This window comes from Suricata suricatta, chromosome 1 (assembly GCF_006229205.1).
Source record: "Suricata suricatta isolate VVHF042 chromosome 1, meerkat_22Aug2017_6uvM2_HiC, whole genome shotgun sequence".
Classification (NCBI taxonomy): Eukaryota; Metazoa; Chordata; class Mammalia; order Carnivora; family Herpestidae; genus Suricata; species Suricata suricatta.
In genome coordinates, this window is record NC_043700.1 from 26,274,905 (window position 1) to 26,287,691 (window position 12,787).

Genomic DNA, 12,787 nt, shown 5'->3' on the forward strand with positions numbered 1-12,787 from the left:
CTAATTGCTAGTCAGGCTCTCACAAGTACTTTCCTTCCACTTTGTCGCATCTATTTTTAGCACCCCATCTCTGTGATTCTTTCCCTCTGAAAACCAAGTATAGTAAAATCCACCCGAACAAAATAATCCAAAGTTCTTAAATTCTCTGGAAAGGTAAGCTACTGATTCCAAGAATTATTTTGAAGTAAATTCATTTTTTTAAACGCTGTACTTGAAAAAGAAGTGAAGGGGTGCCTGGCTAGTAGAGTGCACGTGACTTGATCTCAGCGTGGGGAGTCTGAGTCCTGCGTTGAGTGAAGAGTTTACTTCATTTAAAAAAAAAAAATAGAGGCATCCGGGTAGCTCAGTTATATGAATGTCCAGCTGTTGGTTTCATCTCAGGTCATGATCCCGGGGTTGTTGGATTGAGACTCCCATCCAGCTCCACACTGTGGAGGCTGCTTTGGGATTCTCACTCTCTTCCTGTCTCTGCCTTTCTCCTCTGCTTGTGTGCTCACTTTCTCTAAAATAAACTAAAAAAAAGAATGCTGTAAAATGTCCATGGTGTTATGGGTCAAGAATGATGGGTAGAAGATTAAACTATTCTTTACATCCTTGTTGACCTCTAGAACTGTCTTGGTCATACCCTCTTTGTGTGTGTGTGTGTGTGTGTGTGTGTGTGTGTGTGTGTGTGATCAGAACAACAGGTCATTGGTTACTATCTATGCTGGCTCAGTAGACTAGCTTCCTTTTCATTAATGATACACTTCTGCTTGCTGAGGCAGGTACCTTGTAAGTAAACATAAGTCCTTTTTAGAAGCAATAAACAAACATTTTTTGTGAGTCTTGGACCTCCTGTATCTGAACGTTTATAGGCAATCTCTTGTTTATAGGAAATGGTGCAGAGTTGGGGAACTTTGGTTATGCATTAGTAATTGTGGGAAGTGGTACAGAGTAGGCAAGGTCTGTGACTGGTTAGCTCATTTAATCAGAACAATATGCTAATGAACCCGAGGTCACTGGACCATGGGTGTGTGGGCCAGCCAGCTCTGCTCTGCTGGGGTTCCAGACTGTGGCCAGGAGGCCAGGCGATGTGTGCCACTGGCCGTGAAGCTGGAGCTGATAGATCACCAGACCCAGTAAAGGAGCTCAAAACACATGTCCTGTGGATTGTAGACTATAGCTCTTTTTTTTTTTTTTTTTTAAAGTTTATTTTGAGAGAGAAAGAGTTAGACTCCCAAGGAGGCTCTCACTGTCAACCCAGAGCCAAATGTGGGGCTCAATCTCAGGAATAGGAACGATGAGCTTTTTTTTTTTTTTTAAGGTAATTGTTTTTAACTTTTTTAATGTTAATTTTTTATTTTTAATGTTTTTAATGTTTACATTTTTGAGCGACAGCATGAGCAGGGGAGGGTCAGAGAGAGAGGGAGACACAGAATCCGAAGACAGGCTCCAGGCTCTGAGCTGTCAGCACAGAGCTGGACGCGGGCCTCGAACCCATGAACTGTGAGATCATGACCTGAGCGGAAGCCGGACGCTAAACTGACTGAGCCACCCAGGCACCCCAGGAATGGTGAGCTTTTGATGTGAGCTGAAATCAAAATCCAGATGCTTAACTGACTGAGCCACCCAAGGTCCCCCAACTGTAGTTCTTTAATTTACAGAGACATTATAGCAGACATTTTGCACAGTTTTTCTTTCAAATATCTTTTTCTTTTAGGGGTGCTTGGGTGGCTCAGCCAGTTAAGTACTGACTTCCCCCCAGGTCATGGATCTTACAGTTTGGGGGTTCAAGCCCTGCCTCAGACTCTGCTATAAGCTCAAAGCTTGGAGCCTGCTATGAATTTTGTGTCTCCCTCTCTCTCTGCCCCTTCCTTGTCCATGCTGTCTTGGACTCTCTCTCTTCCTCTCAAAAATAAAACATTAAAAGCTTAAACATTTTTTTCCTTTGAGTAATAAATACATGTCTGTTAGGCGTCCTAGGAAAATAGAGTAAAATATAAGAAACGGAAATTGCCTGTCATCCCACTACTGACAGGTTTGGTTTTTGGACTTTTTCTGTCTTACTATTCTTTTTTTGGCTTCCATGATTCCAGGGACTTTTCTCTGTCTCTGTGCCCTTGCTTCTACTTCTCCTTTTCATCTTTTTTTCATTGATTTTTGGTTCTTAAATGATAGCATTCCTCAGAGCTTCTGCCCTGTCTTATTTCTTATTATCCTGCATGCCCACGGAGGATGGCCTTTTTGTCCCAGAGTTCTGTCCTGAGCTTCAGAGTCTGATACCCTGGTGTCCATACCACCTCTGGTTGGCTGTCTCCTATATGCTGTAATAAACTCAACATGTCCAGGACCTGTGAGGTCATTGTCCTCCTCCTCAAACCTCCTGTGTTCCACGTCTGTCACTCTTGAGCCAGTTTCCCACCTCTTCCATTTCCCTCCCTAACTATTCCATCACCAAACATGACAGTTCTGTCTCCCCCAGATCTCAAATCTGTTGACTTCTCTCCATCTTTCTCCCTTACCATTCCAATCAGGCCACCAACAAAACTTGCTGTGCTGCTGTACCAGCTGTGTCTCCCTATGGTCCTAGCTCTTCAGGAAGGTCAGGGGAACCTTTCAAAAAATGGAAATGTGCCCTGTCAGTTTCCTTAAAACCATCGGCGCCCCCTTGCCAGATAGCCTGCTTTGCAATACTTTGTCCTGCAGACTGGGCTTTTGTCATCCTGAACTTCATTCACTAATCTAATAATGTTCCATCTGGTTCACTTGGTAAACATTTTTTTTTTTTTTTAATCACTTACCATGTCAGACACTAGGTTCTGGGAACAGGCTTCAGGGAGATGGGGAGAGCAAGACAGGTCTGGGAGTGGGCGTGGCTGGGAGGCGGAGATGGCTTGGTCTCTGAGAAGACCCAGGCTAGATGTGTTAGATGGCAGTGCGTGTACACATGGTGCCTTGCTGCCGGTTGGGCATGTGGATGTCCTGCCGTATTTCGTATTTCAGCTTGCTTGTCCACTAGACTTTGAAGGACGGCTCCTTTGTAGAACTCTGCATGAAGCACATTCTACAGAGGGGAGAACATCTGATTTCTTCATCTAAAATAAGTGCTTCTGGGGTTTGTCAGTTTGGTTTTGTGTTCGTTTTTCTACTTAAAATTACTGTGTGTAGGGCTAAATTTTAATCTAACACAATGAATCCCTTTTGTAAGATTTCAAATCCTGTTACATTGCAATTTTGGGATTTTCAGAGTTGGGAAATCCCTGTGAGCCAGGGCACAGTGGTGTCTGGATATACTGGTGACTTAGGAGTTGGAAGAGTTTTGCAGATAGTAGCCACGCCCCCTCCTTCATTTTGGGTTTGTTCTGTGTTGTCGTCCGGATAAACTAAACAAAATGATAAAGGGTGGACAAGGCACTCCATTAGTGTAGTCAGTGTTTGTGTAAATGTTCATCCCTAGGAAATAGAATGCTTTGCTCTTCGAGATCCACTCTTTTACCCTCCTTCTGCCCTCTTGATGTTTTCATTTATTGTTTTCTTTTATTCCAGGAAGTTTGTGCTTCAAAGGAACACCTAGCTCTTTTTACCTTATCTAAGAAAATATTAAAATCTTTGTGATCACTGAAAAGTCTGTTAAAATGTTCAGATACTGTACTTTCATAGAGATACAGAACAAAGATGATCACATTGACTGGGTATTTAAGCTTTCACCAGAATGTTTGGAACTGTTGGATGCCATCTCTGTTTTCTTTCCCACTGTACTGCACGCCACAGTGAATCTTCCTAGTCAGTACCAGGTAACTGGTTATCAGTAGCTGAAATCAACACAGAGACTCCTCAGAACACGGTTTCTCATAAACTTACAAAAAGTTGCAAAGAACCATAAATACCATGGCTCCTTGGTATTTTTCTGTTAAAGGTTACAAAGTAGTTGTAATTTAAGATACAAAAACATAGACGTACATGCAGCAAATAATTTAATGTCCTCAGTCTCCCGTCCTCATCCTGTTGCAGAAGTAATCAGAGTTCATGTTTTAATACGCATCTCTCTCTGCAGTTAGATGCAGATAAAAATGTTTCCTAACCTGCAATACATGATTTGCTCCCTCTTTCTATTTTAACTTGACAGTAAATCTTAGATCTTCTATATCAGAGTGTATAGCAGTCGTAGCTCATTCTTTTTAATAGGCTGTATGTTATTTCATTGGCTGTACCATAATATATTTTATTTCCTGCTGACATCTGAGCTGTTTCTAGTGTTTTTGCTGTTACAAATGATATTTGCAGGAAGCATCTTTGTATATAGACACAGGTGTGAGGTATTTCTATAAAGTAGAATTGTATTTTATGCATTGTTGGAATTTAACCATACATATTCTTACATAATTAAAAATGTAAAACTTGGGGAGCTGGGTGGCTCAATTGGTTAAGCATCCAACTCTTACTTTTGGCTCAGGTCATGATCTCATGGTTCGTGAGACTGAGCCGTACATTGGGATTCTCTCTCTTCCTCTCTGTCCTTCCCCCCTGCTCGTTCTCTCTCTCAATAAGTAAACATTAACAAAACTAACAAAAATGAAATTTTATTTTGTCCATGTGTTCTTTAGGACATGTGCTACATTAGTAATTATGTTTATGTTTGTATATTATGTGTATCTGAATAAATGAGCTACGTATACTAGTACAGTTTATGGGATTAAGGATTTTTTTTTAACCATAAGGCATCATATAATTTACTCTTTAAGTCTAGAACTTGAGTATAAGATTCCTAGAAATTTCTGGATGTGTTATGTGCATTTAATTTTTTGATAATGCTGAATTGCTTTAAAAAGACTTAGCAGTTTATAATCCCATGTGGAGCATTAATTTTTCCATATGGTTTCCAACATTAGATATTATCTATCTTAGCAATCATTAGCTGAAAAAACATTTTTATTTTAATTTGTATTATTAATGAAGTTACCATTTTAATACATTAACCAGTTTTTAGCTTTTTAAACAATTTGGTTATTGATATTTTTCTATTAGGGTTGTCTTTATTGATTTCTAGGCAGTCTTTATTGTAAATTAAACATTGTCTAATACAGGTACTTTGGAAAATTTTTCCTAGTTTCTTGCAGGTCTTTCAAGGATAGGCCCAAGCTGTCAATGTCGCTGTCACTGTGACTATGTGCTTAAAAAGCCAAGCTTATCAGTTGGAAAGGAAAAAAAAAACCTAATAAACTTCAGTAAGGTGGCCAGAGAAGATAAACACAAAATCACAGGAAAACAGTGTACCAGCATAATCAGAAAACAATGAAAAAGACAGTATGGGGGGGGGGCAGAATACTGAAGAATACTGTACTCTGAAGGACATAAAAGACTTGAATAAATGAAAATAAAGTCTATATTCTTGGATGGTAAAGTCCATTTCTTCCAAGTTCACAAATTAAATACAATTCCAGTAAAACTTTCAAAGTAGTTTTTGAAGAAGTTGACGAACTATTTCTAAAGTTCAATGGACTTGTATATAAACCCAAGAAAATCTTTTTTTAAAAAAATTTTTTTAATGTCTTTGTTTTAAGAGACAGCAGAGAGCTAGCGGGGGAGGGGCAGAGAGACACACACACAGAATCTGAGCAGGCTTCAGGCTCTGAGCTGTCAGCACAGAGCCCGAAGCGGGCTCAAACCCATGGACTGTGAGATCATGACCTGAGCCAAAGTCGTATGCTTAACCGACTGAGCCACCCAGGCACCCCTAAACCCAAGAAAATCTTGAAAAACAACAATGAAGGGAGACTTTTCCCACCAAATATCAAAACCCAGTTCAAAGTTAAAAATGTTCTAAAATCGAATAATACTAAAGTAGACTATCATAGTTGAAAGAGACCAATCACTAACTGATACTGAAGACCAGAAAGGTAGAAATGGCAGACTTAAGGTCATAGAGCTAGATAGGGAGATTTTTCATGAAGTCTAAAAGTATATCTCATTTTTTGAACTGATTGTGGGTCTAGCTTTTAGCAAAACTCCATTGGGGGATTTTTTGTTTTGTCAACTAAAAAGGTAGTCTACTTTGGGTGGGTGGGGAGCGCCTGGGTGGCTCATTCTGTTAAGCGTCCGACTTTGGTTCAGGTCATGATCTCCTGCTTCGTGAGTTTTGAGTTCCATGTTGGGCTCTGTGCTGACAGCTCGGAGGATGAAATCTGCTTTGGATTCTGTGTTCCCCTCTCTCTCTGCCCCATCACCTGTGTGCGTGTGCGCGCTCTTGCTCGATCTAATATAAACATTAAAAAGATAAATGAAAACATAAAGTGTACTTTGGGGAAAATAAAGCACACAAGGAATGACTGGCCTTATGGATTTCAACAAACCTTGAGGAGAGGTTAGAAAAGGAAAACACTCATGCAAGTCTGTTAAGTCTTTGTGAGTTTCATACTCTGGCATTTTCTCTGTGACTAGCTGAATAGTTCAGTGGGAGAGGTGAAGAGAGTCCAGGGGCTTATGGTAGGAACAGTAGGAAGGAAAGTCTTGGAAAGACTTGGAAAGAAAGAAACTTGGAATTGGGGCACCTGAGTGGCTCAGGTTGGTTGAGCGTCCAGCTCTTGACTTGGGCTCAGGTTCTGATCCTAGGGTCATGGGATCAAGTCCCATATTGGGCTCCACTCTGAGCATGGAGCCTGCTTAACATCCCTTCCCCCTCCCCCTCTCCCCTTGCGTTCATCCTTTCTGTCTAAATTAAAAAAAAAATTTTTTTTTAAAGAAAGTTTGAATCAATTGACAAGCTAGTTAGTATTTCTAGCGATCTTATAAGTTAAAAGTTTAAAATACTTGTGTTTGAAGTCATGAATATAGCCAGTTTTTCCTGTGCTTCACATTTGTGTGAAGATCAGTAGAAAGTACACACCTGGGAGGGGATTTAGAGTTTGTAATTGTGTGAAAAATTTTGGCACAGTTTTGTTTTTCTTAGGCTTTTTTCCCCCCCTTGAGTGGTGTGAGCTGGTCAGCTGCAGAACCTTCTGTTAGCAAACTGATAGGATCTAGGGTGGAGCTAGAGGCGGAAACATGTTTAATCACATACTCACCAACTTCCTGGCATGAAGAAAGTTATCACCAGACAGCAGCCACCAGGCTAACTTAACTTTAGTTCTGGACAGGCCCCTCTCTCTGCAGCAGTCATTTTTAAAGTAAGTTTCTTGAAGAAAATGGAGGCATTATTTGGCTTTCAGGTAATGGTTTTCATGAATCCTCCAAAGTGTTTTTGTGTGTGCATGTGTGTTCACCTTTAAAGATTCCTTGAAGTACGAATATCCTATCCAAATACTCTATGTAGCATTCTTAATATTTGAAAACACAGCATCACAAAGCACAAAACTTCTGAGAAATTTCCTGGGCACCTACTACGTGCTAAGCATTTGTAGGACCCACTAAACAGCTCACGGGCAGGGTGGAAGGTATTAAACACAGAGTTAGAGAAGGCTAGTTGCTATATCACATAAAAATAAGAGTTATCCCTGGGTTGGAAATTGAAGGGAAATGCTAAGAAGCAGTAGTGTTGGGGCTGTGTTGTAGGATTTTATCTACTGTTGTTTTTATACACAAATCTAGGCTTCGTTGAAGTATGAGGGCTCCGTGGCACCTCCTTCTGGAGGAACTTGATGTACAAGAAAAATGCTAGTGTAGGTTTCTGAACAAATTTAGACCTATCTGAGGGTAGATTTTGGAAATCCTTCCGCTTGGGCTTATTGTCTTCACTTCTCTTACGTACGTAAACTAAACACACACCCAAGCAGCCATAGGAAAACTGAAAAACAACAGCACCTTCTTTAAAAAGAAATGGAAAGATCACAAGTTCTTAATGGTTTTGAATGGATGTGTTTGGCTGAAACAAAGTTGTATTTTCAATGAATATTTGTTTATGTCTACTCTTTATACCAGGGGAAACTCTGTACAGCAGGGAATCCTATTTACTGCCCCGAGCCCCTGTGGACTTCACAGTTCATTTTGTAGAGATAATATATCTGTTTATTTCATGTACCCAAAATAGGGATGAGAACCAGGACCTGCCTCAGAGGCCTGCGATCAGTTGTAACGAATGTTACGAAGTCCATGCCCTAGACCCACAGTGTGGTGTTAATTAGAACTGTTCAGCCTCCCTTGTGGATTCTTTATCCAGGGTACTGGGTCACCCTGGACATTCCTATCTGGTTTCCCAGACTTCCAGTTGTCTGTCCACCAGTGCCTTACCAGGCCTGTCTTTATTCTTACTGTGGCTAGAGACCCAGACTCTCAAACATCTGTAGTATTCCTTATCTTTTTGTGTGTTCCGTCACCTTGTGGATATTTATAGGCCCCCAGTTCTGCTTTCGTTTGAAGACCCTGCCTGCAGCACTTGGCAGCTCTCTGCTCTTTGTGCATGTTGCATTTGGTTGCCTAGCTACCTACGAGGGGACCCAGTGAGCTTGGGTCTGCAAGGGGAACCCTGGGAGTCTTCCGGTAGGGGGAGGTTTTCCAGGAGCTGAGAGAAAACCCACCGTGGGATGAATGGCCGTTTCTTCCATTTCTTCTCTATGGTCTTTCCTCTTTTCCTCTTTTAGTTCTTTTAGTTTCTGCTCCTATCTCAGGACCACAGAATCTGGAGTAAGTTGGTCAAGGGTTGGGTGGGGAGACTTCATGGAAAGAGAATATCTTAGATTTTCAGGGACAAAGCCACACGGGTCAGTTGAAGAACAGCATGATGAAGAGCTTCCACTGGATCTGCGGCGTTCAGAAAATAGAGAGGCACTTTCCATTGCTTCGAGCCCAGGAGTCAGCCAGGGCAGGTTTTGAGTGTGAGTTTCCTATTCTGGCTGTTTTTCATGATCTTGGGCAAGCTACTGGATGTATCTGAAATTGGGGATAATGGAATCTACAAGTAGGGTTGGATACAGATTGAAGCAGAAATGACCGAGGAAGCATGTGTCACTAGAATTCAGTGTGTTCAGTACATGCACAGGTGTCTGGAAAGGGGCTCCCGTGGAAAAGTGGGTGAGGACCAGTTATTGAGATATTAGTAGGCTGCGATTTTTGTGACCTTGGACACCGAATTATAAATCAGTTACTTAAGGTGCGTGGTTATTTTGGACTCCTAACTAGGCTGATAGTCTTTTGTGCTTGCTAGTGACTTTTAACCTCTCTAGACCTTCATTCCTTCATCTTTTAAGAGCATGAGGATGATAAAGCCTACTTCATGGAACCGAAAGGTAATGCATGCAAAACACGGGGCACAGTATCTGGCACCGAATCTGATCTAGGAAGGAAGCTCTTATTTTTACTTTATACTAAACTTTAAGAGCACTTTATTCTATAGTACCAATTACATTATTGGTTCTCCTTGGAACTGTGACTGTTGAGCTTTCACAATTCCTGATCCTCTTGCATTATTTTCCCAGAGAAAACACACAACAATAGCATCAGCCCATTATTAAATACTAATGCTTCAACATTATTACTTTAGAAATTTCTCCTCCTTCAAAAGTTCAGCCTATATTCCTTGATATTTCAGTGCATGTAAGCATAGGTCTTACTCTGTCAGTATTCTCCGTTCCTGTGATATAAACATGTATATGTAGAATGACTTTAATTTCTTTATCCCTAACATCCAGGATGGTGATTTACACGTGGTGGGAGATCACTGAATGTCTCGTTAATTTTGATTTCCCGATTTTAAAATATTTTTCATTCCATTGACAGTTAAAGTATTTGCACTGTGGTGACTATTTTTGGTGTTTTATTTCACATTGTACATTAAGTTAACTCTGGATAATTGTCTGTTACTGAACGTGTCTTCTTTGTCACTTTTGTTGAAATAGCTAGTTTCCTTAACCAAGGAATTATGGTATGATTTAGCATCCTTCTAAAATACTAGCTAGGTTCCAGATACTGTTCTAAACATTAACGTACTAAATTCTCAGAACAATCCTATAAAGAGGCATAGCTATGATCTTCACTTTATATCTGAAGAAATCGAAGAGAGGGTTAGTAACTTGCCCAAGTTCACAGTTTCATAGTAAGGCTGACATCTGAACCTGAGCTGCTGTTGACTCCAGCACTGGTTTCTTTTTTTTTTTTAAGTTTCATTTATTTTGAGAGCGGGCAAGCAAGGGAGGGGCAGAGAAGGGAGGGAGGGAGAGAGAGAATCCTAAGACAGAATCCCAAGCAGACTCCTCACTGTGGGTGCGGAGCCAGGCGCAGGGCTTGAACTCAAAAACCCTGAGATCCTGACCTGAGCCAAAACCAAGTGTCAGTCGCTTAACTGACTGAGGCACCCAGCCGCCCCTTAGCACTGGTATTCTTTTAAAGTTTATTTTGAGAGAGAGAATATCCCAAGCAGACTTGACCCTGTGAGCACAGAGCCTGACCCTAGCTGCGAACCCACGAACCTGAGCCGAAATCAAGAGTCAGACACTTAACTGACTGAGCCACTCAGCCCCCAGCACTGCTCCTTGCCTCCTGATCTGCCAGGTACCTGAAGGCTTCTGTCTCTTTCATGGCCTGTTGCCCATGTTGCTGTGACCTGTGCGCTGCTTGAGAGATGGCTGCACGGGGCCGAGCAGCGATGGAGTGAAGTCTAACAACGGAAGAATTCTATGTGGAAAGGCTGGTGACGTGTGTTGTCATTTGATGATGACAGATGTGGAGTTGACTGTTTATGTTCCACCAGGGGCCCCAAATCGCCACCCTGTCTGTAAACAAGGTTTCTTGTGTTCAGACTCTAGGGTGATGATTATTCCTCAGGGGGCAGTCATCCTTGTAATCTTGTGTTAGAAAATTAAAGTGCGTTTCACTGAGGTGTGGTTTATTTTTAAGTTTTCCTTTAAATATTAGTTGAGAAGTTAATTAAGTACCTGGCCTGGGGATCTAGCTTCTTGCATCTCTTCCTGGTCTTCACCATTTAGAGAGAAGGTTTTCCTTAGGAAAATTAGAAATTGGAGGGTTGTAAATCCTGAACATTTGGGGTTCTGAACAGGTGGTAGTCTTGCATAATATAACCTGAATCCTGTTAGGCAAACAATAACAACAATCTCAGATCTTAAAGGCCTTTTGAACAGAGTCTGAAGCTAAAGTTTTGGTCAGAGTTTTAAGTAAAGCCCAAGAAGGAGGGCTTTCTCCTTTTGCTTACTCTGTGTGTGTGTGTGTGTGTGTGTGTGTGTGTGTGTGTGTGTGTGTGTGTGTTGTCGTATCTTATGAGGTTGCCACAGCTCTTCGTAGTTGTATGGAGATCTGGCTGTAAGCTTGCTGGAAAGTACTGGCCATTGATCCCTGTGAGACTGTGATGAAATGCACAAGTATTCTTCCCCAGAAACTCACACTGTTGTGTTCATGACCCTTTAAGAGCCACACACCTAGGCCATAGAGTTTACGGCAATTCATCTTGGGGGCCAATTTACTGCCCGTTCTTCTGTTTGCCCTCTAGCCTGGACAGCCTGGCTCTAAAATTCAGTTTACTAGTTGGTTTATTTCACTATTGCTTGCATCCTAGGATTATTTGTATTTTAGAGTCTTACTGACTCTGGGGACGTGAACCTCTGAAGAGAAGAAAAACATTCCCTCGGACCCTCCCAGGTACCGTCACTGCAGGAAAGGGCTGCTAAGTAGACCCTGCTATCCGGCCGCCGTAGCCAGAGAGGAACAAACGCTGACAGGGGTCCAGTTTGCCAGCCTGTAAAAGCTCCCCATTCCTGTCCCGCCTCCCCTCCCCTCCTGGCACACTGGAGCTCGCTCACCTTTGTGTGCCTTGGCACACGTGGTTGTGTACCCAGAGCGGCCTCTCCATTCTCCCTGCACCTCCAGGAATGCCTGCTCATCTTTCAGTACCCAGCTCAGTAGAAGCCTGTCTGCACTTCCCTGGCAGTCTCTCTCTCCTCTTGTTGCCACAGCAATTTTTAAAGCCCTGGGTTACAGCACACATATCATGTTGTAATTATTTTTTATATGTTTGGCAGACTCTAGCATCTGTAAACCGAGTGCTTGTCTTAATCATCTTTGATCATGCAGCATTTAAACAGGTGGGTTGTGGGATTAGAATGCCAGGATTCAGACTCTGACTTTGTGACCTTGGGATGAAATTAGTCTTTTTGTGCCTCTTTTTCCCCAGCCGTAGACTTGTGAGAAAGGGAAGGAAGGGTAGTCAATGTATATAGTGCCAGACCCATGGCAAAATATTCAAGTGCTGAGCACTGTGTTATTTAATCCATGTTAAGGAGTATGGAGCGAATGGAAAAGCTCTTAAAAATGGACATAATTGGAGATCAGCCACCCTAGAGATCTAGAAGTTTAGTAGATTCTGTGTTCTCCAAGTTTAAAATCCCAGCATAGATCAGATAAATGAATCTAACATTTGCAAGGCACCCCAAAGAGGTATGCTGTTGTACGCTTCAGTACAGTCTGTTATTCATCTTTGTATAAAGGTTAACTGTCCTCTATCTAAAGGCTTTCCTCTATTTAAAAATAGGTACTATGAGGCTGGGGGCGGGGGGCGGGTGCCTGGGTGGCACAGTCGGTTAAGTGGCCAGTTTTGGCTCAGGTCATATCTCACACTTCGTGAGTCTGCTGACAGCTCAGAGCCTGGAGCCTGCTTCGGATTCTGTGTCTCCCTCCCTCTCTGCCCCTCCTCTGCTCACGCTCTGTCTCTCTGTCTCTCAAAAATGTGTTTAAAAAAAAAAAAAAAAAAAAATTTTTTTTTTTTAAGAAGTAGGTACTGTGGGACTATTAACATTTTTCTTTTTCTTTCTTTTTTACTGGAAATACGTTGCATACATTTGCTTCTGCTTTTAAGACAAGTCATAGATGG

The 12,787-nt window shown here is 41.8% G+C and overlaps 1 protein-coding gene across 6 annotated transcripts in view; it reads left to right on the forward strand.

Moving 5' to 3' along the window:
* The window catches only part of RBPMS (RNA binding protein, mRNA processing factor), a 169,629-nt gene that overhangs the window by 20,447 nt on the left and 136,395 nt on the right, over positions 1-12,787 (forward strand). Inside the window, exon 1 of one of the 6 annotated variants that reach the window (XM_029935595.1) lies at positions 7,146-7,184. The exons of the other annotated variants lie outside the window; for them this stretch is intronic. Within the exon in view, the coding sequence (XP_029791455.1) occupies positions 7,161-7,184 (24 nt within the window). The 5' untranslated portion in view covers positions 7,146-7,160. Of the gene's footprint in view, positions 1-7,145; positions 7,185-12,787 lie in introns of those variants that run through there. 6 annotated transcript variants of the gene reach the window in all.